The sequence below is a fragment of the Ornithorhynchus anatinus genome, chromosome 14 (assembly GCF_004115215.2).
Source record: "Ornithorhynchus anatinus isolate Pmale09 chromosome 14, mOrnAna1.pri.v4, whole genome shotgun sequence".
Taxonomy (NCBI): domain Eukaryota; kingdom Metazoa; phylum Chordata; class Mammalia; order Monotremata; family Ornithorhynchidae; genus Ornithorhynchus; species Ornithorhynchus anatinus.
In genome coordinates, this window is record NC_041741.1 from 48,465,935 (window position 1) to 48,492,928 (window position 26,994).

Below are 26,994 nucleotides of genomic sequence, written 5' to 3' on the forward strand. Positions count from 1 at the left end.
TGAGGACTGTGAGCCCCACGTGGGACAACCTGATTACCCTGTATCTACCCAAGTGCTAAGAACAGTGCTTGGCATATAGTAAGCGCTTAACAAATACCATCATTATTATTATTATTATTGTTGTTATTGTTATTAATAAAAGAAGACTCCATCTGTTTTGGCAGGGAGGAGGTGAGTATTGATCATTTCTCTGCACGGAGGCAGGGGCCTGGTCCAGATGACCCCCATTACAACCTGCTAGATTGTAAACTTCTCGAGGGCAGGCATCGTGTCTACCAACTCTATTATATATCATACTCTCCCAAGCACTTACTACAGTGCTCTTGCACACAGTAAGTGCTCAGTAAATATCACTGATGGACGGATCGATCCAAGACCTCCCCCGTTCCAGTGTCTTCTACTCAGGGACTCCGATTCTGACCTCTCAATCCCCTCGGTGGTCTTCCTCACCTCATTTCTCTGCCAAGCTTTCAGGGGCGTGTGAGATCCAGGGGGATAGTTTAACCCGACTCCTGTGCGCTAAATGAAAATAACAACCTGGCACGGGAGTGAGACGTGAGCCTTCCCCGCCAAATATCACCACATTACCAGCCAGCAGGGAAGGAAACCCGGGAAGCGGAGATCCAAAATGGTAATTAGACCCTTCGGTCCCACTCCCATCTGAGCCCCCGGCCCACAAATCTCGCCCCCGCAACAGGTCTCCCAAATATCCGAGATGCGGGACGGAGCCGGTGGGGGCCGGGAAGGGGCGTGGAGTCCAAGGGGATTCCGGGAAGGGAGCAGGGACCGTAGTGACCTCTCCTTGTTTGGGTGCATGCTGCCTCTCAACCCGGCCCCGTTCTCTCCCCATCTCCCATCCTTCCTTTTTCTGGGAAATACGGGGAGGAGAAAGGCAAGAATGAATCGCTGCAAGTCAGAAGGCCTGGATTCGAGTGCCCGGCCTGCCGTGCGATCTCAGGCGAGCGACTTATTCTCTCTGGGCTTCGGTTCCTCATCCGGAAAATGGGAATAATAAGGGTCTGTCTCTCTGCGCCTCATAAGGGTGTTGCGGGGACACAGTGAGATCGAGGGTGCGACATTGCCCGGGGAAAGAAAATCACGCTAGAGATTCCGGTGTGATTGCGATACGAATAAATTTAACACCTGGTCCTCCTTCCTGCCCGGGCACCGATGGCAGACACGTCGTCCCCTCTCCAACAGGAGCCTGAAATCCGCCTCCCCGAAGGATGTGGCGCACGAGCGTGGCTGGCATCAGTCTATCCACTGTTAGTATTCAAAGCCTTCCTGAAGTCCCATTCCCTCTCTGTCCCTGATTAATTTCCACTTCCCCACGTCCTGTCACGACTGCCGGGGTGATCTTTAACATCTTTTGCTCAGGGAACACGCTTTCTGCATCTCTTATAACTTTCAAGCCCCTTACCTCTGATGTACTTGATATATCAATAGATAAGCAATCAAGTGGTATTTACTGAGTGCTTACTGTGCGCAGGACACTGTACTTAATGTTTGGGAAAGTACAGTGAATAGACAGGAACTATGTCCTTAAGGAGCTTCCATTCCAGCGGGGAGACAGACATTAAATTACATTACAAATAGGGAACGTGGCAGAGCATAAGAATACGGACAGAAATGCTGTGGGATTGGAGATGAGTATCAAAGTCCTTATTCATTCATTATTATTATTATTCATTAATTCATTCATTCAATAGTATTTATTGAGCGCTTACTAAGTGCAGAGCACTGGACTAAGCGCTTGGAATGGACAATTCGGCAACAGATAGACACCATCCCTGCCCTATTACGGGCTCACATAAGTGTGGCATTTAAGTCCTTACTATGTGGCGGGCACTGTCCTAAGCGCTGGGGTGGACACAAGTGAATCAGTTGGACACAGTTCCTCTCCCACGTGGGGCTCGCTGTCTTCTTCCCCATTTTCCAGATGAGATAACTGAGGCGCAGAGCCCACAAAGCAGACAAATGGCAGAGCCGGGACTAGAAAAAAAAATGATGGCACTTGTTAAGCGCTTACTACGTGCCAAGCACTGTTCTAAACGCTGGGGAGGATACAAGGTGATCAGGTTGTTCCACGTGGGGCTCACAGTCTTAATCTCCATTTTTCAGATGAGGTGACTGAGGCGCAGAGAGGTTAAGTGACCTGCCCGAAGTCACACAGCTGACAAGTGGCAGAGGCGGGATTAGAACCCATGACCTCTGATTCCCAAGCCCGGGCTCTTTCCACGGAGCCCCGCTGCTGCTCTAACCCATAAGCTTGTAGGTAGGAGGTGAAATAGGAAGGGGAAATGAGGGGCGAGTCAGGGAAGGCTTTTTGGAGGAGATACTGGGCCCCCTTCTATTCTCCAACTGCACCCGCTCCCTTGGACATAGAGAAGCAGCGTGGCTCAGTGGAAAGAGCCTGGGCTGGGGAGTCAGAGGTCATGGGTTCGAATCCTGCCTCTGCCACTTGTCAGCTGTGCGACTGTGGGCAAGTCACGTCACTTCTCTGTGCCTCAGTTCCCTCTTCTGTAAAGTGGGGATTAAGACTGTGAGCCCCACGTGGGACAACCTGATGACCTTCTATCTATCCCAGCGCTTAGAACGGTGCTTGGCACATAGTAAGCGCTGAACAAATACCATCATCATCATAGTCTATGTTCCACATGAAGCTCACAGTTTAAATCCCCATTTTCTACATGAGGTACCTGAGGCCCAGAGAAGCGAAGTGACCGTTCATTCAATCATATTTATTGACTGCTTACTGTGTGCAGAGCACTGTACTAAGCGTTTGGAAAGTATAATACAGCAATAAAGAGAGACAATCCCTGCCCACAACAGGCTCACAGTCGGGGGGGAGGGCAGGGGGAGGCAGACATTAAAACAATTAAACAGACACCAATGAAAACAAACAGAATTATAGATGTATACATTATATACATATAAGTGCTGTGGGGCAGAATTATAGATATACCCCTATCTATCTATATGTATATATATCTATATATAGGTATATAGATATATATGCATATATACATATCTCTATATAGAGATATAGACATAGCTATATCTACATAATAATAATAATGTTGGTATTTGTTAAGCGCTTACTAAGTGCTGAGCACCGTTCTAAGCGCTGGGGGAGATCCAGGGTCATCGGGTTGTCCCACGTGAGGCTCACAGTTAATCCCCATTTTCCAGATGAGGTCACTGAGGCCCAGAGAAGTTCAGTGACTTGCCCACAGTCACACAGCTGACGAGTGGCAGAGCCGGGAGTCGAACTCATGACCTCTGACTCCCAAGCCCGTGCTCTTTCCACTGAGCCCCGCTGCTTCAATCTACATCTATCTATCTATCGATTGATCGATCTATCCATCTATCTACCTACATATATAGAGAGAGAGAAGCAGTGGGGCTCAGTGGAAAGAGCCCGGGTTTAAGAGTCAGAGGTCATGGGTTCTAATCCCAGCTCCGCCACTTGTCCCATGTGTGACTTGGGGCAAGCCACTTGCTTCTCTGAGCCTCAGTTCCCTCATCAGTCAAATGGGGGTATTCATTCATTCATTCATTCATTCAATAGTATTTATTGAGCGCTTACTATGTGCAGAGCACTGGACTAAGCGCTTGGGACGAACAAGTCGGCAACAGATAGAGACGGTCCCCGCCGTCCGACGGGCTCACGGTCCGATCGGGGGAGACGGACGGACGAGAACGATGGCGATAGATAGAGTCGAGGGGAAGAACGTCTCGTGAAAACCGACGGCGACTAAATAGAATCGAGGCGATGTACAATTCGTTAACAAAATAAATAGGGTAACGGAAATATATACAGTCGAGCGGGCGAGTACGGTGCCGTGGGGATGGGAAGGGAGAGGTGGAGGAGCGGAGGGAAAAGGGGAAAAAGAGGCTTTAGCTGCGGAGAGGTGAAGGGGGGGTGGCAGAGGGAGTAGAGGGAGAAGGGGAGCTCGGTCTGGGAAGGCCTCTCGGAGGAGGTGAGTTTTAAGTAGGGTTTCGAAGAGGGGAAGAGAATCGGTTTGGCGGAGGTGAGGAGGGAGGGCGTTCCGGGACCGCGGGAGGACGCGGCCCACAACAATAATAATGTCGGTATTTGTTAAGCGCTTCCTATGTGCCGAGCACTGTTCTAAGCGCTGGGGGAGATACAGGGTCATCAGGTTCCATGAGGCTCACAGTCTTCATCCCCATTTTGCAGATGAGGGAACTGAGGCACAGACCCACGTGGGACAACCTGATCACCTTGTATCCCCCCAGCGCTTAGAGCAGTGCTCGGCACATAGGAAGCGCTTAACAAATGCCATCATCATCATCAACCCAGGTCCTTCCGCCTCATTAACAGCCAGAGTGGCTCCTCCCTGGGCACGAACATCGAGGCTGCGGACAGACTCTCGCAGGGGGCGGAGCTCAGTCCCGGGGGGCGGGACTTCGTCTTTCTTTCTCTCTCATAGGTCGGGCCGTCCGTCCGTCATGCGGCCCCGCCCCCACGGGCCCCGCCCCTCCCGCTGCTGATTGGCTGAGGAGTCCAGCCTTCTTCCACCCCGAGAGCTCCGCCCCCTTCCGTCCTCGTTCTCTGATTGGCCGCGAAATCCCGAGCGCTCCGCCCCCTTTAGCCCTCGCTCCCTGATTGGCCACCGAGTCCCGTTCCCCCCTCCTCGCCCGGAGAGCTCCGCCCCCCTCAGTCCTCGCTCCCTGATTGGCCGCCGAGTCCCGTTCCCCCCCTCCCCGCCCGGAGAGCTCCGCCCCCCTTGTTCTCACTTTCTGATTGGCCGCGAAGTCCCTCGAGCCCCGCCCCCTTCGGTTCTCGCCCCCTGATTGGCCCTCGCGGCGGAGGGGGCGGGCCCGGCCGGGGAGACGACGGCGCCCCCTTGCGGGCCAGAGGCACAGTCCCGGCCGATCGTTCGGACCCGCACTGTGCTGGACGCCCCGGCCCGTGAGCTGGACGCCCGGGTCCGGCAATCCCGAGGGTTTGGCGTCGGGGGAGAGCCCGGGCCGGGGGACAGCAGGGCAGGAGCGCCCGGAAGGAGGGGAATAACGGTGCTATTTGTAAAGCAGCAGCGTGGCTCAGTGGGAAGAGCCCGGGTTTGGGAGTCACAGGTCATGGGTTCGAATCCCCACTCTGCCACTCGTCAGCTGTGTGACTGTGGGCAAGTCACTTCACTGGGCCTCAGTTCCCTCATCTGTAAAATGGGGATGAATAATAATGTTGGTATTTGTTAAGCGCTTACTATGTGCAGAACACTGTTCTAAGCGCTGGGGGGATACAAGGTGAGCAGTTGTCCCACGAGGGGCTCACGGTTTTAACCCCCATTTTACAGATGAGGTCACTGAGGCCCAGGGAAGTGAAGTGACTTGCTCAGAGTCACACAGCCGACGCATGGCAGAGGCAGGATTCGAACCCGCCACCTCTGACGCCCGGGCCCGTCAGCTGCTTCTCAGCGGCCGGGATAGCGGTCCCCATCTTGTCAGCTGGGGATGGCGGCTCAGGCCTTTCCCCTCTGGAATCCCTGGACAGTCGGAGAGGACGCCCCGGGCCTCTCCCCTTTCCTTCCTTGGTTCCCTCTAGCCTCGCGCCGTCCCCCTGCGGAGTGCCACCCTGGGGGCGGGACCCAGTCTGGTGACCGGCCGGGGGGGCCCCGGAGGGGTTCTGGGGAGAAGCGCATGGAACCCTAAACCCCTGGGACCGGGCAGTTAAGTCCAGTCAGATCCTTTCCCCCAGCCCCTCATCTCTCGCCGAGCGCTCGGGCTGATTTCTGACCACGGACTGTTATGCTTAGCGACTTGGCATCTGCTCCTCTTATTCTCTGGTGGCTCCCGGTCTCCCCCGGCTTGGCACCAGAGCCGCCCCCCCCCCCCCCCCGCGAACTCGGCGGGACCCGGGAGCCATCCCCGCTCCGGTCTAGCCGCGGGCACCGGCCGCCGCCGCTTCTTGCCCGGGGGCCGGGACCCCAGCGTCTTCTCCGATCCCGAGGGTGGCGGAGGCGCCCGACGGGACAGGGAGGGGTTCTTGCTCCCAGCGGGGGCAAGACGTCGGGTTGCTGGGAGACGGACGACGCGCTTGTGAGAGGCCTGGCGAGTCCGGGTGGGAACCGATTTATTTTCTCATCAAGATGGAAGCTCCAACCAAGCCCGCTTCGATAAAGTCTCCGAAATCGGGGCGAGGCCCTCGATGCCCAAGCGCGGCCTCCGGGTCGGGGCGGCGGGGGCCGAAAGGAGCGACCCACGGCGATGGTCCGGTGGACCGCGCCGGGTCGGAACCAGCGCCGCCGGTGCCGGTACCGGGCTAGACGGGTGCTCCGCCACCTTCCTGCCGAGGCCGGACCCGGGCGGGGCCGAGGGGCGGGACGCCCACGCCGAAAACCCCCGCCGTCCACTCAAGAGCTGGAGGGAGAGACGACAGAGCCGGGTCAGTGAGCGGTTGCCGGTTTCGGGGCTCTGAGGCCGTGCTACGAGGGAGACCGGAAGCATTTCGGGCTGAAGGTGGGATCGGGCCCAGGCTGTGAAGCTTTCGGGAAGCTTTTGCTCCCTCCGTGCCCCCTTCTCTGGAGGGCAGGGAGAGGAGAGGCCAGGGGACCCCAACTTTCCCTTCCCGGGTTCTTTTCTTTATGGTATTAAAGCGCTTACTATGGGCCAGGTCCTAAGTGCTGGGGCTCACAGTCGTGGTCCCCGTTTTACAGATGGGGGAACCGAGGCACAGAGAAGTGACCCCCGCGGGCAAATGGCGGAGCAAGGATCAGAACCCAGGTCCTTCCGACTCCCAGGCCCGTGGTCTAGCCACTAGGCCACGGCGCTATTCTGGTTCTTGGGGCACCGTGCTTGAGAGTCACCCTCTCCGGGCCCAACCTAGAGCTTCGAAATGGAAATTTCACTGCCCACCTCTGGAGGATCGGTTACTACTGCCTCCCTAAACCCACACTCCGGTCCACGTCCTCTCTGAAGAAGGCAGAGAGAGAGATGCTGGGACTGAGCTGGGGAGCTTACAGCGGATGTTGTGCTGATGGGATCGTCGGGATTTGCAGCCCAGTCAAAGTTCCATTTCCCCCAGGAAGCCGGGCTTCTGAACCCTGACCGGTTTAGGGGCTCGGAAGCGAGGGCGCGAGCCGTTTGAGACGCAGACCCTCCGAACCCGGGCTCGAGACCCTCTCAGAGTGACAGCTCCGGGGTCGCAACCGGGGGAGGGGGCTTCTGCCTACCCGCCGGGGACGTCTGCTGCAGCTGGGCGGTCGGAAGGGGGCCTGTCCGGGAAATAATCTCCTCGACTTGGGGTCCTGCCCGCCAGGCCGTCTTCCTTCTCTCCCATCTCCCGCCCCCGAAACCACCGGGCGCAGGGCTCTCTGCAGGAGGAGGAACACTCACCCACACAGCGTCTGCAGCTCGGAAGGCAGATCGCAGCCCGTGTAAACGCCGTGGGCCAGGCTGTACTCCAGCAGGGCACTGAAACAAGGGTCCTAGTTGGAAAAGAACAGATTTATCCATCCACCGAGCCCAGACGTTGCCCAAGGGCGTGTGGAGAAACGAGCGACCCTAGAAAGCTCAATTCGGGTGGTGGTGACAGCGGCCGGGTACAGAGGGTGGACGGTTTCCTGATTAGCTGCCGTTTGATTGCGGGGGCTGACCTGAGCGGTCAAACTCCCCCTCGACCGTCCCGGGGCAGGCCGGGGCCGCCTCGGCGGGGCCCGAGGCGTCCGCCCCGGCGACCCCAAGACCGGGGTCGCGCTGATTGGGGGGGGGGGGGGGGGGGGGGGGCCTTCCCCGGGGCTGAGCTTTGAAGGACGTCCCCCCTGCTCGAGCCGCTCTCTTGGATCGATCGAAGGCCATCAGCAGCAGCAGCAGCAGCTGATCCCCGAGCCCTAGGGCTATTTAGAAGATGTCGACTGCGTCCCTCCCCGCGGACCGAAAAGCCCTACAAGTTAATTGGCGAAGACGGAACTCAGTGAAAAGGGCGCGCTGCTTGGGGAGGAGGGGAACTTACTTTGACGAGCACGTGAGGATTTCCCACCACAATCAGCAAGGCTTTGGAGCGGGTGAGCGCGACATTAAATCGTTTGGAGTTGGACAAGAAACCCAAAAAATATTTCTCGTCTTCAAATCTCTCCTCATTCGACCGGACCTGAAAATACAGACCGAAGTTCAACGGGAAACCGAGAGAGGGAGGGGTCGGGCCTCGAGATCGGCTATGGGAGGGTGTCTTTCTCGCAGACATTGATCGTTGCGTTTGTGTGTTTGTTGAGCGCCTATGTGACAAGCACCGTTCGAGGTGCTGGATTACGTACAGCAGCGTGGCTCAGTGGAAAGAGCACGGGCTTTGGAGTCAGAGGTCGTGGGTTCGAATGCCGGCTCGGCCACTCGTCAGCCGTGTGACTTTGGGCAAGTCACTTAACTTCTCGGTGCCTCAGTTCCCTCATCTGTAAAATGGGGATTAAGACCGTGAGCCCCTCGTGGGACAACCTGATTCCCCGTGTCTACCCCAGCGCTTAGAACAGTGCTCGGCACATAGTAAGCGCTTAACAAATACCAACATTAATTAATTAATTACAGCGTACGCAGATGGACCCCAGCGCCCGATGATGCCGATTATGGTTTTTAAGTGCTCATTCTGTGTCAAGCACTGTTCTAAGCGCTGGGATAGCTACGGGTTCATCAGAATAGACCCAGTTCCTGACCCACTCGGAGCTCACCATCTGAGGCGGAAGGGGCACGGGTATCCTCCTCGGCACTCAGTGCGGTCCTCTGCGCATAACAAGCGCTCAATAAATACGATCGACCGAATCCCCGTTTTACGGGTGAGGAAATGGAGGCACAGAAAGGTGTGACACGTCGAAGGTCGCGGAGCCCGCATTAGAACCCGGCTCCTCTGGCTCCCAGGCCCACCCATCCTCTTTCCACTAGGCCGGGCTGCTGCCCACGTAGGAAACGGTCGCCGTAGCCCACAGGCAGCCCTGTGCGATAACTACATCTGCCGTAGGGACCTGTCCCAGTCCGGCACGATGAGAGCTGAGCCCGGGGGTCAGCAGTGAAGACGGGAATTACTTAACACGTTAACCTTGTTCTCCCGAGGTTGGAGGATCTCAGGTGCTCACCACAGGCGCCGAGGAGCCGAGACCCGGCGCCGAAGCTCGAATCTGGAGAGGTGTGGGCAGAGCCAACATGGAAAACTGTCTACTTATTCCACCTCATCGGGCCCGCGGTGCCCCATCAAGTGGAAGCTCTCTGTGGGCGGGGAGAGCGACCTGGGCATCCGTGCTCATTATACCCAGGAGGTGCTCAAATCCCGTTGCTAATGATAATTAGGGCATTTGTTAAGCGCTTACTAAGTGCCGAGCACTGTACTTAGCGCGGGGGTAGACACGAGATAATCAGGTCCCACATGGGGCTCACAGTCTAAGTAGGAGTGGGAAGCAGCATGGCTCAGTGGCTTGGGAGGCAGAGGACGTGGATTCTAATCCCGGCTCCTCCCCTTATCTCCTGTGTACCTTGGGCAAGCCATTTCACTTCTCTGGGCCTCAGTTACCTCATTTCCAAAATGGGGATGAAGAGTCCCATGTGGGGCAGGGATTGTGGTCAACCTGATTACCGTGTATCTACCCCAGTGCTTGGTACATAGTAAGCGCTTACTGAGTGGAAAGAGCCCGGGCTTGGGAGTCAGAGGTCGTGGGTTCTAATGCCGACTCGCCACTTGTCTGCTGTGTGACCTTGGGCAAGTCACTTCTCTATGCCTCAGTTCCCTCATCTGTAAAATGGGGACTAAGACTGTGAGCCCCATATGGGACAACCTGATGACCTTGTATCTACCCCGGTGCTTAGAACGGGGCTTGGCACATAGTAAGCGCTTGACAAATACCCCATTATTATTATTCCCATTTTGCAGCCGAGGGAACTGGGGCATAGAGAAGAGAAATAACTCGTTCAAAGTCACCTAGCAGGTTTGTGGCAGAGCTGATATTAGGACCCAGATCCTCTGACCTCCAGGTCCACACTCTTTCCACACTAGGCCTCACTGCCCCTATGGAGAGGGCCATCTTAATCGTTCAGAGGCATTTACCGAGCGCTCACTATGGGCCAAGCACTGTCCTAGGGACTTGAGGACTATTCAGTCGAGTGGGTCCACTGTCCGCTTCTTAGATTTCCACCGGCTCCGTGCTCTACTGAACAGATGGCCTGAAAACTCTCGCTTTTCTTCCAGGACGGCTGAGACTCTCCCCGCCGAACGCAGGCACGTACCGTGGAGATGATGATAACCAAGTACTCCTGCCCTTGAAACTCTTCCACTGACCCAACTTTTATATCCATCAGGTCGACATTTCGTAGGAGGATTCTGATTTTCTCCACCTTAAAGACAGGCAAGACGGGGAGACACGGAGTCAGGCTGAACCACGTTTCGAAGATCGAGAGGGAGCGGTGGACCAGGTGCGGTCCCCGAAGTCAGAGGCTGGGCCAAGGACGACGGCGGCCAGGCCGCCGGGGCTGTGAGGAAAGGGGAGGCCCGGCCTCCCTACGGACAAGTCTGTAAGCTCTTAGTGGGCAGGGTGTCTGTTTATTGTTACGTCGTACTCTCCCAAGCGCTCCGCACGCAGTAAGTCCTCGATAAATACGACTGGCAAGTCCAGCTCTCTTGGCAGACCAGACCGAGGGCCCGGCACCAACCCGCAGGAGGGATACCCACCTCCCAAAAACAAGGGTTGAGGCCGCCTCGTTATTCGTGACTGGTCTGAGTCAGGAGCGCTCGCATTCTCCTCCCGAGACACCTCCCTCCCGATTAGACTGTAAGCCCGTCAATGGGCAGGGACTGTCTCTATCTGTTGCCCATTTGTACATTCCAAGCGTTTAGTACAATGTTCTGCACATAGTAAGCGCTCAATAAATACTATTGAATGAATGAATGAATGAACCTCTCTGGACGCCCCCTTCCCTGGGTCGGGAAGAGTGGGTTTGGAGCCCAGCCTGGATGCCTTTCCCAGATGGTTTTCAGGAATACAGGGGATTGGGTGCAGGCTGGCACCTGCCCGTAGCTCCGACAGCCAAAAGCCCGGTCCTGAATTGCCTCCACCCATGAGACCCGTGGTCCAGTTGCCCACGGCAGCCCCCCACTATGCCCGGGTTAGAACTTAGCAGGACCGGACGGCGGTCTACCTCGCTCTCCTCTCGGTCGTCCCCCGAGGAGGAGAGTCGGGCTGCCGGGCAGGGCGGCCGGGAAGAGGCGTGGGTCGGGGGCACGTGTTCGGGGCCACCTCACACGGCACCCGGGCCGGCTACCACCTTACCTGCTTCCGGTAGGGCGTGATTATGCCGATGTCGGTCGTGGACACCACGTTGGAGACGTGCTTGGCGAGGAGGCAGCAGTAGCGCATGACTTGGACGGCTTCGGCCGGGTTGAACCAGGAGGGGCTGTTTCCTTCCCGGGCTTCGTTGCCCTGCGTGGGAGGGGATGAACCGGGACGATGTCAAGGGCCTCTCCTCAGCGGGCCTCGGGAGGGACAGGCACCGTTGGCTTCATGGGACGGTGCGAGCCGTGAGGGGAGCGGGGGTGATACCGACAGCATTTATTAAGCGTTTACTGGGTGTAGAGCACTGGACTGAGTGTTGGGAGAGACTACGCAGGTGGGAATCAGACATGATCCCTCGTGGGGGGGGGGAGGCTCACGATCTAGGAGGGGAAGGGGCTGGAGACAGACACATCGGGAATGATGAGACATGAAAATTGGACACAGACAAATACACAAAATAAAAAGACAATCGGTAGGGAGCAATGGCTAGAGGAGCAGTTTCAGGCTCCTAGGGGCTGAGAGTTCAGGGATCCCTGCAGCCACCAGTCTTCTAGGGGTTTAGTTTCCTCTTGTAGATGCACGCCAGGGCGCCGACTGTAGCCCCGGCTTGGCAGGCCCAGGACCTTTGGTGGGGGTAGGGGAGGCGGCGGTCGCCAGGGATGCTTTTTTCGGGGGCGACCGAGGGGTCCGATGATCCCGGGGGAAGGTGGCTTTTGCGCAGTGATGCCCAGCCTGTCAGTGCTGGGGCCTTGAGTCCACTCTGCCGGTCTCCGCCAAAGAAAGCCGGTGGATCTCCTTCCCCTAACGGGTGGGGACGAGTGCGGGGGGCCTCAAGGCTCTCTACTTCACCCAAGTGAGAAAAGGAGCTGCCTTTTTTTTTTTTTTAATGGTGCTTGATAACCCTCCAACGTTTGCCCAATTCTCTCTTCATCAGGCAGAAACTGCTGATCACCGGCTTTAGGGCATTTATTCAGCTCTCTCTCCCCTACTTACTCCCCCGCTCCTCTCCCACTTCACCCAGTTTGCACTCTTCAATCCTCTCGAGACAACCTACTCAGAAGGCCTCGTTCCCATCTCTCTCGCGGCTGCTCTTTTGCTTAGGCCTCTCCCCCTGCGTGGAATCCTTGCCCTTACGGATCCGCCCGAAAGAAGACTCTTCTTCAAAACCCTTCTGAAATCACATCGTCTCAAAAACGCCTTCCCCTCATTACTTTTTGTGCTCCCTCAACTAACCCCCGTCCTGGGCCAAGTACAACTAGCCCATAGCAATTCCGCACCTATCTCTGGACTAAGCTCGTGGTGGGTACGGACGTATCTACCAACTCTGCTACACTGTACTCTCCCCAGAGCTTAAAAGAATAATAATTACGATGGTATTTGTTAAGTGCTTACTATGTGCCAAGCACCTTTCTCCAAGCGCTGGGGTAGATACGAGGTAAGCAGGTTGTCCCACGTGCGGCTCACAGTCTTCCCCCCCATTTTATAGATGAGGTTACTGAGGCACAGAGAAGTGAAGTGACTTGCCCCAAGTCACACAGCTGGTAAGTGGTGGAGGTGGGATTAGAACCCACTTCCTCTGACTCCCAAGCCCGGGCTTCTTCCACTGAGCCACGCTGCTTCTCCTATATAGAGCACGGCACACAGTAAGTGCTCAATAAATACGACCGACTCATCCATCTTATTTTATTACGTAAGCACAAACTGACCTATGGCTCCCCCCCTTTCCCTCCTTCGTCCTATCTGTTATTTATTTTAACGTCTCCTCTCCCGGCTAGACGGTCAGCTCTTTGAAGGCAGAGATGGTGTGTACTCGCTCTACTCTCCCAAGGGCCTAGTACGGTGCTCAGTACGGTGCTCTGCACACGGGAGATGCCTGATCAAATTACCAGCTGATTGGCGTCCGGAGGAACTCCGTACTGTTGGCCTCCAGCTTCAAACATCCCTAAATTATCCCTCTTTACTCCCCGCACTCGTCCGTGATTCTATCCCAACCCCTCTTGAACCGGGGGCCGTTATCGGTCGGCGCGAGCGCCCGGCGGGACAGGTTCTGCCCGCTTTCCTCCCACACTGGGCCAGGAAGCTTTTCCACGGGACAAGTCTCCATCTGGTGACTCCCAAGACCCGAATCCTTTTGGCCACCTACCCTCATTCCGTGGAAAATGAGAGGGAATCTCTTGTTGGGGAGTTTCTCCCAGCCCAACAGCGAGGTCACCACTTTAGCGTCGGCGCAGACTTCCAGTTCGTTGTGGTAGAAGAGCTTCGACGGCAAGGTGAGCAGGGCGGAGTGCGACCGGTAATTCTTCATCAGCTTCGTGACCTGTAAGACAACAATGGGGACGTCTCCCACAAAACGCGTCGAGGAAATGGGGTCTGAAAAGGGAGTAGTTTGATGTTCCAACGTCCTACTGCTAAAGTCCTGGAAAATATCCCTCTCTTCTCTCCTTCCCTCCCTTTCCTTTTTCTCTCCCTCCCTCTTCCAGGGTGGAGTATGTAGAGCTACAATATATCAGAAATTCCATATGCTCATGCACACGCTATTTTACAACAGCTTCGCCTCATTTAACGAGGAATGGTGCAGGGAGAAAAGGAGTCAGAAACGAGGGATCCTTTCTAACGAGTGTGAAGAGCCTTGTGCTGAGGAGGATGGGGGAGAGGGAAGGGGAAAGAAGAGGCGCTGGCTCACCAGAGAGGAACAACAAAGATTTAGATTTGGATCTACAGGTAGAAAGGAGAGGGGAGGAGGAGTAAAAGATTCCCCCCGCCTCCGCCAAAACAAATGAAATTATGGGGGAAACGTGGCTTCGGGTGAAACGAATCCCTAAAATCCTGCTTCTCCCTCCTCTCCCCCAACGTCCACGTCCCACTTTCTCACTCAACGTCCCACTTTCTCACTCCCTTGGCTGCTCTGGGCCTCCCCTGCCCGAGGGCCACCGGCCAGGCCAATTCCAGGTCAGATGGAGGAAAGCCCATCCGGTTCAGGATCTCCGCTGGCGACAAAACGGCAGGATGCTCGGAAGACCCACCCCGTGTGCTGGTCGCCCCCGGCGGCACCCTCCCTCTCGGCTTGGCTCCTTTCAGCCCAGGCTCCGCGGTGGGGCCGCCCAACCCTTCCCTTCTCTGCTCAAGTCGGGCACGGCTGCCACCCACGGTGGAAAGAGCCCCGGCTTGGGAGTCAGAGGTCGGGGGGTTCGAAGCCCCGCTCTGCCACTTGTCAGCTGTGGGACTGTGGGCAAGTCACTTCTCTGTGCCTCAGTTCCCTCATCTGTAAAATGGGGATGAAGACCGTGAGCCTTACGTGGGATAACCTGATTATCTTGTATCTACCCCAGCGCTTAGAACAGTGCTTGGCACATAGTAAGCACTTAACACATACCAACATTATTATTAAGTCGTGGTCTAGTGGCTAGGGCATGGGCCTGGGTGTCAGAAGGACCTGGGCTCTAATCCCCGCTTCACCACTTGTCTGCTGGGTGAAGTCCCTTCGCTTCTCTGGGCCTCAGTTCCCTCCTCTGTAAAATGGGGATGAAGACTATGAGCCCCACGTGAGACCGGGACTCTGTCATTCATTATTGAGCGCTTACTGTGTGCAGAGCATTGTACTGGGCACTTGGAAAGCACAATTCAGCAATAAAGAGAGACAATCCCTGCCCACACCAGCTGTCCAACCTTGTATCTACACCAGCACTTAACACACTGCCTGGCACATAGTAAACACTTAACCGATACCATTAAAAAATATATATATCGCAGGCCCCGTGTGTTCATAAAGTCTCCCTAAGGATATAAAGTGGCTTGAGTTTATTTTATCAGCAGAGGGCACTGGTACCATCTCCTTCCAGGCACTGGCCCAGCTCCAGGGTGTGGGAACTTGTAGCTACTCCGGCGCTTCAAACGGCACCGACACATAGTAAGCGCTTCGGAAACGCCACGGTAAACATGGCCGCGTCGGTGCCCAAGCAAACCTCCGAGGCGCTGCTTGAGCGGCATTCATCTCTCAGTGTCTTCACCGGGTCCGGTCTGACGTTATTCCGGCCCCAACTCCTCCGAGTTCAGCGGGACTCCCACGCTGTTAACGAGCTCGGCCCATTGGCCCCTTCCGATCCGGCGCGAACAGCTCCCCGGCTGAAACGGGGGCACCCTGGTCCTCGTGTGCAATTGGAGGCTGAGGCGGGGATACAGATCCTTCGCTTGGAAATCCCAGTTTTTTTTTTTAACAAGATTTGCCTATACAGTTACTTGAGCCTCATCTGGGCCCTAAAGGTTTGGCTTCCAGCTGCCAGGGGAGCGGCGTGGCCGAATGGACAGAGCACGGGCCTGGGAGTCAGAGGGGCCTGGGTTCTAATCGCCGCTCTGCCACTTGTCTGCCCGGTGACCTTGGACAAGTCACTTCACCGGGCCTCAGTTCCCTCATCTGTAAGATGGGGATTAAGACTCTGATCTGTGGGTCAGGGACTATGACCAACCCGATCTGCTTGTATCCACCCCGGCAGTTAGTACAGTGCCTGGCACACAGTAACCACTTCACACATACCATTAAAAAAAACAACAGCGGCACCCAGTATCCCAGCAGCCGTAGTCGGTGCCCGACCTACGCGTATGACTGAGTCAGGTGGAGAATGGGGAGGCGGGGAGGTTTTCTCTTCCAGGGATATCCGTTACTATTCTCGAAAGAACGTCCGACCCTCCTGCCGGGACCAAACCCCCGGCTGGTTTGAAGGAACCGCTGCCGATCGGAGATGCGCGGGGGGCGAAGGAAGGAAGCCCGCATTGAACTTACTAACAGAGGGTTGTAGGATCCGGAGGTGCCAAAGGTGTTCTCGTCTCTCTGATAGGAGGGCCGGGACATCAGTCTCTCCAGCATGGACACGCTCAATCCGTACACTCTCGCAAACTTGGATTTAATGACCGGGCCGAGCTGCATGGGGTCTCCAGCGAGCACTATCTGCGGCACACAAACCCGCGTTCGGGTAACCGTCACCGGGCGAATTACGAAGGCTAAGGGTTCGCCACGGCGGGAGGGCCAAGGGCCGGCTTCTGGACGCCGGGCGACCTCCGGGACAGCCCGAGTTGGGAGGAAAGGGTTTGACCTGTCCGACGCGACTGAATCTTTGGCCGCGTTTGGATGGGGACCACCCCCAAGGTAACACCAAGTTAATGAGCGGTAAGAAACTCCGGAGGACCTGCCTTCTAGACTGTGAGCCCGTCACTGGGCGGGGACGGTCTCTATCTGTTGCCGAACTGTCCCAGGCGCTTGGTACAGTGCTCTGCACATAGTAAGCGCTCGATAAATATTATTGAATGGATGAGTGGAGAGGCGGAGGGGGTCAGCGGTGAAAACGTCTGCCCTGTCGGGACTGTCTCCCCCTCTAGACTGGAAGCTCCTGGTAGGGAGGGAACACGTCTCCCGACTCTGTTGGATTATCCTCTCCTAAGTGCTTAGTACAGTGCTCTGCACCCGGTCAGCACTCAATAAATACCACTGACTGATTCGATTTCGGTTACCGATTCTCCTCTTGTGGAGAGGTAGAAAGCACAGCATTCTACAGATTTTTAGAACTGTCTCCTTGAACCCACGGGACTGTGCTTTTTTTTTTTTATTTGTTTTAAAATGGTATTTGTTAAGCACTCATCGTGTGCAAGGCACTGTACTATGTGTTGGGAAAGATAAGAGCAAGTCATTCATTCAATCGTATTTATTGAGTTCTTACTGTGTACAGAACACAGTATTAAGTGTTTGGGAGAATACACTATAACAATAAACAGACACATTCCCTGTCCACAACAAGTTTACAGTCTAGAGGGGGAAGATAAGTTGGACACAGTCCTTTATCCAACACGGTGCTCCCAGTTTTAATCCCCATTTTACAGATGAGATGACTGAGGCTCAGAGAAGTGAAGCGACTTGCTCAAGGTCAACCAGCAGACAAGTGGCAGAACCGCGATCAGGACCCAGGTCCTCCTGACTCCCAGGATGGGGCTCTATTCACTAGGCCATGCGGCTTCTCAGTGCTTGTGACACTAGGTGAAATACCTGGGCTCTAAACTGGCTTCACCTCTTGCCCGCTTTGTGACCTTGGTTGAGTCACTTCACTTCTCTGGACCTCCCAAACTGTAAAAAAGCCTCCTCAGCTGTAAAATGGGGATTCCATTCCTGTTCTGACTCCCTCTTAGACAGTGAGTCCCATGTGAGACTGTCTTGATTATCTTCTTTATACTCCAGCACCCAAAACGGCGCTGTGTTTTGGCATAGTGTTTAAAAACCATAATTATTATTACTATTACTACCAACTCTTTTGCTCTGCACAGAATAAGCCCTCAATAAATACCGCTGATGATGACATTATTTGAGAATCTGGAGTACCTCCAGAAAGATAAAAGAAAGAGGATCGCCTTCTTTCTTAAAAAGGACCACATCCGGCCCCTCTAAAAGGAAAATCCGACGGGGAGGGGAGTAGGCTATGAATTCTGAAGTAAGAGCACTCGCTTACCTGGCCGTCCACTTCGGAGACCAGCCCTAATGGGATGAGGCATTCTGGTTCGTTCGCCTGGCCGGCCTCGTCCACGAATACGTGGGTGAAATGTCCAATTCTGGAGTCAAATGAAGAGGAGTCACTGAAGACCACCCACGGCCCGCTGCCAGCCGGAGTCCCGGGGCGGGACTCTGCACCCCACCTCTCCACTCCACCTGCACCGGCTCCAAAACACCGGCCGGACCCCCCCCCTCCCTTCGGTTGGCCCCGTGCTACGTGCGGATGCCGGTCACCTCTCCCGAGGCTAGCGAAGGCCCGTGACTGATGGCCACTTGGGGCTAGGAGGGCTCCTCTGACAGCCCCAGGTCCCAACCCGGTGACAAGGGAGCGTTGAGGGGGTAACAAGGTCCCGAGGGGGCAAGAAAAGAAACCGAGCAAACCGTCACTGTTGCAAACCTGTCGGGGACTCCGAAATACAGTCGCCGCCCTTCAAACCACGAGGCCTAGGGGATGCCCTATGTAAGCCCGTCAATGGGCAGGGACTGTATCTGTTGCCGAATTGTACATTTCAAGCGCTCAGTACAGTGCTCTGCACATAGTAAATGCTCAATAAATACTATCGAATGCCCTTTAATACACGGTTACACTGAAGGCACTCATTTCATCGGATTCACTGAGGTCCTTCTTTTTCAATGGCGTCTGTCAAGCTCTACGTGCCTGTCTTTATCCCCATTTTACAGCTGAAGTCACTAAGGCCCAAAGAAGCCAAGTGACTTGCCCAAGGTCACACAGAAGATGAGAGCGGAGCTGGGATTGGAACCCAGGTCTTTCTGACTCCCAGGCCCGGGCTCCCTCCACTAGGCCACGCTGCTTCTTCACCCTCTGTGCGCAGAACGTTGCGCTCGGCACTCGGGGAGTACAATCAAAGCTCACGACGTGGTCCCCGCCCTCGGGGAACATCCAATCGAACAACGTGCAGCAGATCCAAGACTTCCTTCCCCGTGCCCCTGCCGGTGCCATCCCCGAGGGATCCTGCCACGGGGTGCCTCCGGGGCGTTATCGAGGAAGCTCAGGGAGAGCAGAGGTCCCGATCTTTTGCAGGAAGGGGCCACGCTCAGGGTCCAAACATGGAATAGTGGATCGAGCCCGGGCCTGGGAGTCAGGTGGTCATGGGTTCTACTCCCGGCTCCGCCGCTTGGCACTTCACTTCTCTGTGCCTCAATTCCCTCATCTGTAAAATGGGGATGGAGATTGTGAGCCCCACAGGGGGCAGAGAGTAGGCTCAACCCGATTTGCTAGTATCCACCCCGCGGCTTAGTACTGTGCCTGGCACATAATAAGCAACTAACAAAAACCATTATTATTAGAATTTTTAAATATCAGGCCGTCCATGGCTGCCTTAGGTTCGACCGCTTGTCATGCGATCCCCGCTGGTTTGATCGGCTCCGATTTGGGTCAGAGGGGGCCGGGTTGCAGGCCTGGAGGCCTGGGCGGCCATCCTCCCCTCGCTGGGGCGCTTGTGCTCAAGCAGCTGTTATCCCGTCCCGGCCTCCGGCCCGCCGGCCGTTCGGGAGGGAGGAGCTGTTCTCGGTCACGTCGGGCTTTCGGTCTGGGACTCTTTGGTTCCCGAGGCTAGGCCTCCCCCGGCCCAAGGTAAGGGACGACTCGGCCCCTCTCCCACTGCCCGGGATCTGGCCATCGCGTCTCGTCTGCTCCCCGGTGGCCTTGTTCCTGGACAAGTCAGTTCACCGTTAAAGAGAGTTCGCTCCATTTCTCCCCCTCTAGATTCTAAGCTTGGTGTCGGCAGGGAACCCGCCTACCCACTCTGTCGTTCTGGGCTCTCCCAAGCCCTGCACACAGTAAGCGCTCGATAAATAACCACTACGGTGATGGTGCCCTCTCGATTCTAGGCACTTTATCCCCCCCCCGAAAAGCCCACTAGCTCCTCAATCCGCGCATTCAAAGTACCTCACTCCTATCTGATAAAATAGACCTGCACTGCTGCATGTGGTTATGATGATTCTGAACCGAGAGGCTTTCCAAATATCTTCTCCCTCTTTGCTGTAGAGTTTCAGTGTTTCATTGAGGGCCTGAAAACACACCAGGCGAGTCTTTTCAAAACAGTGCCCCTACAAAGGGGACAGGGACCCAGACGACACGTACACAGATGCGGCTCAAAATTTTCAGGCGACCAAGGGCACCGCTCGGATTCAAATAAAGCTCAATTTTACATCTTTGGACTTCTAGAATTCCACTTTACTCAGATTGTTCTTCAGGAACCAATTGAGAGTTTAACACCGGAATGCTACAACCGCCGACTTCACAGGTTGGGGGCAGAAGCAGCATGGCCCAGCGGTTAAAGCCCGGGCCTGGGAGTCAGAAGGCCCTGGGTTCTAATCCCGGCTCTGCCACTTGTCTGCTTGTGTGACCGTGGGCGGGTTAGTTCCCTGTGCCTTAATTACCTCATCTGTAAAAGACTGTGAGCCCTATGTGGGACAAGGACTGTGTCCAACCTGATCACATTACTACTACACCGGGGCTTAGAACGGTGCCTGGCACACAGTAAGCGCTTAAGAAATACCACTGAATAAAAGGTAAATAAAATAAAATAAAATGAAGACCGGAGAAGCGGCATTGCCCAGTGGAAAGAGCACAGGCCTGGGAGTCAAAGGACCCGCGTTCTAATTCCGGCTTCTCCATTTACCGGCTGTAGGACTTTGGACAACTCACTTCTCTGCCTCAGTTCCCTCATTTACAAAAATGGGGATTCAACACCCGTTCTCCTTCCTACTCAGACTCTGAGCCCCTTGTGGAAATGAGATTGGGTCCAAGATGATTGCAGCCCGTCTACCTCAGAGCTCAGCACACAGTAAGCACTTCAAAAATACCACAATCACTATTAGGACGAGCAGAGGTTATAGCTAGTAGCACGTTTATATCCCAGGACGGCGATAGGAGCTTCCAGGCGAGTCAGCAGAAGAATTTAGACTACTGACGCTATACTCTTCATCTGCTCCTCGCGTTCTTTAAAAACCGGGCACTTCGGGGAACATTACCTCTTCCGACCTGCACGTGGCATTCACTCTCACCATGGTACCAGGTTTCAGCTTATTGCTTTCATGGAGCCTCAGGCACACCAGGTCTGTGGCACTGTTAGACGGGGCACAGACCAAAATTCGACTGTCCGGTAGAGTGTAATGGATCTACGGGAAGAAGGCGAGCTCGGCCGATTAAAGCGGAAGGAGGTGCCGGCCCCTGCCCCGCTCCCAATCCCCACCCCTCCGGACAAAAACCACCAGGAACGAACAGTCAATCCAGAACACGTCGAAACCCAGTAGGGGTGGGGCCCGTTGGGCCGAATGCGGGCTGGGAAGGAGGCAGGGGTCGGGGTCTTTTCCCAGAGTGTCCCAGACGTCCCGGGATCCGCTCTGTGCGAATGCCTCTGGGCTCCTGCTGGCTTGTGGGATTGTTGGGATTGGGTGAGAGTGTTCTGATGCCCGAGATGAGTTGGGTGAGAGCGTTCTGAGCTCTTCAGGGGAAAGTCCTCACGTAACCCACGTTCTCATCCTCACAGAGGGTTGGGTTTTGAACAAGCGGCCCCCGGGAGTCCTGCCTCCTGGACTCTGATTTTCCCGTCGACTGGGTTTTCCGGCACGGCCGACGGGGCCGGATGGGTGACCGGTCGGAAGGATCGAGGCTGGCCAATCTCTAGGAAATAGACTTCCCCCATCTGGCTGGCTTCACAATAGAACGAGAGAACCGAGAAGTGAAGCGGCGTGCCACGTGAGTGACCCAGGGCAACCCTCCCAACCCCCGATGAGATGTGAGGGCATCTCGGGAAAACAGCCGAGGCCACGGGAAGCCGGGTTCACGCGGGCACCAGGCGGTCGGATCGGCTGAGGTCGAGGGTGCCCGCCTGGCCGGAGGCTCCGGCTTTGGCACCTTTGCCCGATCCCAATGAACATCACAATTAATATACTTATCACCACTGTCACCTGTAATATGGCCTCTATGATCGTCACCGTCTTTCCGGTCCCGGGCGGCCCAAAGAGGACGTAGGGAATCGGGCGGCAGTCGCCACTCAGGATCCTTTTCACTGCCAATTTCTGATGTTCGTTCAGCACGGGATTGAAAAAGCCGTTTTCTTGAACTGCCAGAGCTGCACTCCAGAGAGATGGGGGAGAATAAGTCACTGGAATCTTACAAGCTGCCACTTGGTCTGGGGGGACGTAAGGTCTAGGGGATGTCATCAAGAAGGTAGCTGGGTGGCCCCCGAAAAGCAGCTGGAGGCAAACTCTCAGGTCCTCTCTGCCCCGGAACTTGTTGAGTCCACAAGAACTCGGAGACACAGAGGTCCGGGAACCACCTGAGATATTTTAGGTGGTCAGGAACTGCTTGGGGGTCAGAGGTCCATCTTCCTGCCTTCCGGGAAGGCTGGGAGACTGATCCCATCTGTAGAGGTCTCCGGGGAAGACCTCCTCCCACCCCTCTCAAAAAAAAGAAAACAAACCAACAGAAAAACCGCCCTTGGACTCTGATCTGGAATTTGGCACCCGTCACCCCCCAGAAATTCGCGAGATCTCCGGTCAGTCCCTTGAGACATCCTTGGTTTTGGCGATGGGGAAGAGTGAAGAGTTGGTGGCCTCCAGCCTCGGGGCGGGGACCGGCAGAACAGTTCCTGAACTCCAAGTCCGCTACTGAGCCGGGCCTCGGACATTTTTGTCGCCAGGGTTCCTCGACTCTACTGGCAGAGGCCCCGTTTTACTATTTTAGCCCTCTTTCCTGTGGCCGGGAGCCCTTCCCACTGTCTGTCCTGCACCCCCTCAAAGCCAGGACGGTGACGTACCTGGTTCGCTTTCTTGTGAGGAGACGGTCTCCGCTCTACCGCTGGCGGAGGCGTCGCTCTCCTCTGGGGGACGTTTGGTTTGCTCCTTTGTGAGTTTCGTCTGAAGGAAAAAAAGAAAAGGAATTTGAAAAATAATCAGAGAGAGAAAATGTTGCAAAAGGAAAAAAGGTATTGGGAAATGTTTGTCTCTGGAAAACAAGCAACTGTATGTTTGATTATATTAATAATAATCACGATAATGTTGGCATTTGTTAAGCGTTTACTATATGAGCACCATTCTAAGCCCTGGATAGTGAGTCACTGTGGGAGGCTGTCAGGGTGCAAGACACCCAAGGGTGAGGATGGTGTTTTCTGGACCCTGAATTTCTCCCAGCGTCTCCCTGGTGGAGGTTTTTGGGTTTTTTAAGTGGTATTTCTCATGTAATTGTAAAGCAGTGTGGCCTACTGGAAAAAGCACAGGCCTGGGAGTCACAGGACCTGGGTTCTAAACCCGCCTCTGCCAACTGTCTGTTGCTTGACCTTGGTCAAGTCCCTTAACTTCTTCTCTATGACTCGGTTCCCTCCTCTGGAAAATGGGGCTACAATACCTGTTCTCCCTCCTACTTAGATTTTGAGCCCCACGTGGGACCTGATTATCCTTTAACTATCCCCGTCTCTGGAAGAGTGCTTGGCACATAGCAAATGCTTAACAAACAGCACAATTATTATTATTACGTGCCAGGCACCGTACCAAATGGTGAGCATATTGGACATAATCCCAGTCCCAATCTAAGAAGGAGGGAGAAGAGGAATTTTATCCTCATTTTACAAGGTGAGGTAACAGAGGCCCAAAAGTGAAGTGGCTTACCCAAGGTCCCTGCTACGTAAACCTTGAAAGGACTTTTTTTGGGGGGGAGGGTTGGGGTTAATATTTCGACAACTCCACTGGGGAAGCAGTAACATACATACATATGTATAACATGTGTGTTTACACACACACACAGACCCAATACACATTAGATAGATTTAGCACACTCATTATAAAACACCCTCAATTAAAACCAAAGTCTCAAGGCAGACAGACCCCAACATTGACACTTGAACCTAGTGCCTTGGGCATTCAAATCCTGGCCGTCTACTTCACAAAACGACCCATGCCACGCACTTGCCTTCAGTCATGCCTCTGAGGCTAATTCCAGCCCCATTTCTGAGGAAAGTCGGCCCACATCTTACCTTGTCCTGCCCAGGAGCAGCCTGTTGATCACCAGGACTATCTTGTATGCTGTTCCAAGTCCCAGAGACCTGAGGTGCTTGTAAACTGATGCTCTCTGGAAACAATACTTTTTTGAAGGGGGGAAAGGAGACAGGAAGTGAAATCGGGTATGACGGTTTCCCAGGTGTGCTTACGAGAGTCTATCCAGGCCCCAGTTGGCGGAATTTTCCCGGACGCCGGCACACTCCAGCCTTCTTTAGCTAGCTCTACTTCACGCTCGGCTCTCCAGGACACTACGCTAGAGGAATCAGTGGCTGCCTAACTCCCTCCGGAGTCCGGCCGTGGTCACAAATCCATTGCCATTGTTCTCGTCTGTCCGTCTCCCCCGATCAGACCGTAAGCCCGTCAAACGGCAGGGACCGTCTCTATCTGTTGCCGACTTGTTCATCCCAAGCGCTTAGTACAGTGCTCTGCACATAGTAAGCGCTCAATAAATACTATTGAATGAATGAAATCCCAGTGAGGCGCTGGAAGCCGTTAGGCCTCGCTCTTGCTTCTCCTTCCTTACAATTTATCTTAGGACCTGTCTCCCCGGCTAGATTGTCAGCTCCTTGAGGGCAAGTACAGAGTCTATCACAAACCCAACTCTGTGGTGTTGGGAAGAAGAGAGGATGACAGAGGCGGGGGGCTGCAATACTGGGAAGCGGTGTTCCCTAGGGGATAGAGGACGGGTCTGGCAGTCGGAAGGAGCTGGCTTCTAGTCCCAGCTCCGCCACTTGTCTACGTGACCTTGGGCAAGTCACTTCACTTCTCTGGGCTTCAGTTCCCTCATCTGTAAAATGGAGATTTAGACCGTGAGCCCCGTGTGGGACAGGGACTGTGCCCAACCCCATTATCTTGTGTCTGTCCTCGTGCTTCGTACAGCGCTTGGCACACGGTAAGCACTTAACAAGTATTATTTTATTATTACTACCTTTATCGCCCAAATGGAGAGCTTGCTCAACTGCAAACTGACATCTCCTGCTGGTTGTCCTGCCAAACACAAGGCCAGAGTCAAGGGAGGGTAAGCAGTTGCATGCACAGACAGTAACCGTTCTCTATCTTTTTTGTTACGGGGTTTGTTAATCACTCACTATGTGCTTCTATTCAGCTTCTACTGCAGATGGCTGTAGCGGAGCGCACCGCCCTAGTCTGAAAATTATTCCGATCCTCTCTCGGTCAGTCCGTCGTATTTATGGAGTGCTTACTGTGTGCAGAGCACTCTACTACGTCAGTCCAACTAAGCGCTTGGGAGAGTACCATATAACAACACACAGACACGTTCCCTGCCCACAATGAGCTTACAGTCTAGACAGGGATTTTTGACATTAATAGAAAGAAAGAGCGACTGGGAGCCGGAGTGGGGTCGGAACAATCATTCATCAGTCCTCACGGTCAACTGGAACATGGACCGGATGATTCCGCCCACACCCTCTATCTACCTTAGAAGGGCACCAGGATGGCTAAAAGTCAACTCTTCAAAAGGCATTAAGTATTTCAACTTTTGGAGTACAGGGCTGTAGGACAATTCAACAGAAAGGATTCCCCTCAATGTCTATTGCTAACACTGAAGAGGAGTTTTCAGACACCTACGGAGATGTCTTTTATTACATTTTAAAGTTAAGTTTTGTTGGGAAACCTAACTTCCTAGGTAGGTATTAGCCGTACTAGCCAAGGTACATAAAATGAGGCTGCTCGACAAAACCCGGAGGTTTTTTGGATTTTTTTCAGAAATTTTAACAGAGGGAAGAGGTCAGCCTGTCTCACGGTGTCACGGATTTTACAGCTTAAACTTCTTGCAGCTCAACAACCAGCTCATCTGGACAACTGGGCACACAGTAGAAAAGTCCTCGAGAGTGGACCGATGCTCTAGGGATCTTTACCTGTTGAAGGTGAATTGTACGTCCATGGGTTCTGAATTGTAAGCCTGTTCGAATTCTGGATTGAGTTTCAGAGTGGCATCTTCTTCATGTATCTTAAAGAACAAGGGATGGGCAAATGAGTATTTTCCCCACTGAATGCTTTCATAATGAACAAATGATTCTTGGCATAGTTTTAGACTACGTAAGCTCAGCCTATGACCCCTGTTTCAAAATGAAGGGATGACCGTCAGTGTAGGTAGGGTAAGTGAGAGGATGATTTCAGAACGAATAAGCAGCAGCGGGACTCAGTGGCAAGAGACCGGGCTTGGGAGTCAGAGGCCATTGGTTCTAATCCCACCTCTGCCACCTGGGTAACTTTGGACAGGACACTTCACTTCTCTGGGCCTCAGTTACCTCATCTGTAAAATGGGGATTAAGACTGTGAGCCCCACATGGGACTAGCTGATTACCCTGTAACTACCCCAGTGCTGAGAACGGTGCTTGGCACATAGTAAGCGCTTAACTAATTTCATTATTATTATTATAAATCGTGCTCAACCTTGGCTTGCCGTAATAACGGCTCAGAGCTGCTCTTTTGGGTCGCTAACTCCTCTCGGAAGCTGCTTGGGAGAGAGGTCTTGGGACATCTATTATATTTTCCCAAGCATTTAGTCCAGTGATCTGCACACAATAAGTGCTCAATAAATACCCCTCTGTCAACTGTAGAGACTGAGCACTTACTGTGTGTAGAGGACTGTACTAAGCGCTTGGGAGGGTACAATCCGACAATAAACAGACGCAATCCCTGCCCACAACGAGCATACAGTCTAGACTACTTGATGACCACACCAACCCACCCTGTTCTACTGAACAACCCCCATCTGCTTCGACTTGCCCTCAGAGAATCAATTCTCCTGTCATTTTTTTCCCCAATGTTCCCGTCGCCATCGTTTCGTCCTAGGATTCGCCTACTGGGCTGCTGGCTGGCAGCCACGCCTCCCGGTTGTGCTCTGCAGAGCACGCTCACCGTAAAGCTTCAAAGCCTCTGTTCGGCCAACTGGAAAGAAATTCCCAGAGTTTGCTTTTTGGCAAGGCCTTGGAAATACGTGAAGGCCGAATCGTCCCTGATGACCGGCTGCCCAGGGGTTCAGAGGTCTCGGGCCCTGCCCCCACCATTTTCCCTTCCGTTGAGCCGTGCTCCAAGAAGGACAGGGGTGGGTGGTCTAGGTCTGTGCCCTTCGTAACAGGGCAATCTTTAGCCTGCCGGTTGGCAGAACTAAGGGAATGGAAGGCTCCACCGTTTGGAGTCACGGAGCCC

The 26,994-nt window shown here is 54.4% G+C and overlaps 1 protein-coding gene across 3 annotated transcripts in view; it reads right to left on the reverse strand.

Annotated features, from left to right (window-relative positions):
* Nucleotides 1-6,080: 6,080 nt before the first annotated feature.
* Nucleotides 6,081-26,994, reverse strand: part of MOV10L1 (Mov10 like RISC complex RNA helicase 1) — a 43,105-nt gene continuing 22,191 nt past the window's right edge. The window contains exons 13-27 of one of the 3 annotated variants that reach the window (XM_007661560.3): nt 25,698-25,789; nt 24,749-24,807; nt 23,796-23,902; nt 22,584-22,683; nt 21,733-21,896; nt 20,794-20,940; nt 19,706-19,827; nt 17,756-17,855; nt 16,045-16,209; nt 13,411-13,584; nt 11,265-11,414; nt 10,225-10,332; nt 7,976-8,113; nt 7,360-7,437; nt 6,081-6,384 (exon numbers count right to left, since the gene is read on the reverse strand). In XM_007661560.3, coding sequence (XP_007659750.1) covers nt 6,109-6,384; nt 7,360-7,437; nt 7,976-8,113; nt 10,225-10,332; nt 11,265-11,414; nt 13,411-13,584; nt 16,045-16,209; nt 17,756-17,855; nt 19,706-19,827; nt 20,794-20,940; nt 21,733-21,896; nt 22,584-22,683; nt 23,796-23,902; nt 24,749-24,807; nt 25,698-25,789 — 1,980 coding nt within the window. In that variant the 3' untranslated portion in view covers nt 6,081-6,108. Of the gene's footprint in view, nt 6,385-7,359; nt 7,452-7,975; nt 8,114-10,224; nt 10,333-11,264; nt 11,415-13,410; nt 13,585-16,044; nt 16,210-17,755; nt 17,856-19,705; nt 19,828-20,793; nt 20,941-21,732; nt 21,897-22,583; nt 22,684-23,795; nt 23,903-24,748; nt 24,808-25,697; nt 25,790-26,994 lie in introns of all 3 variants that reach the window. The other 2 variants (XM_007661562.3, XM_007661561.3) reach the window with 2 other exon arrangements.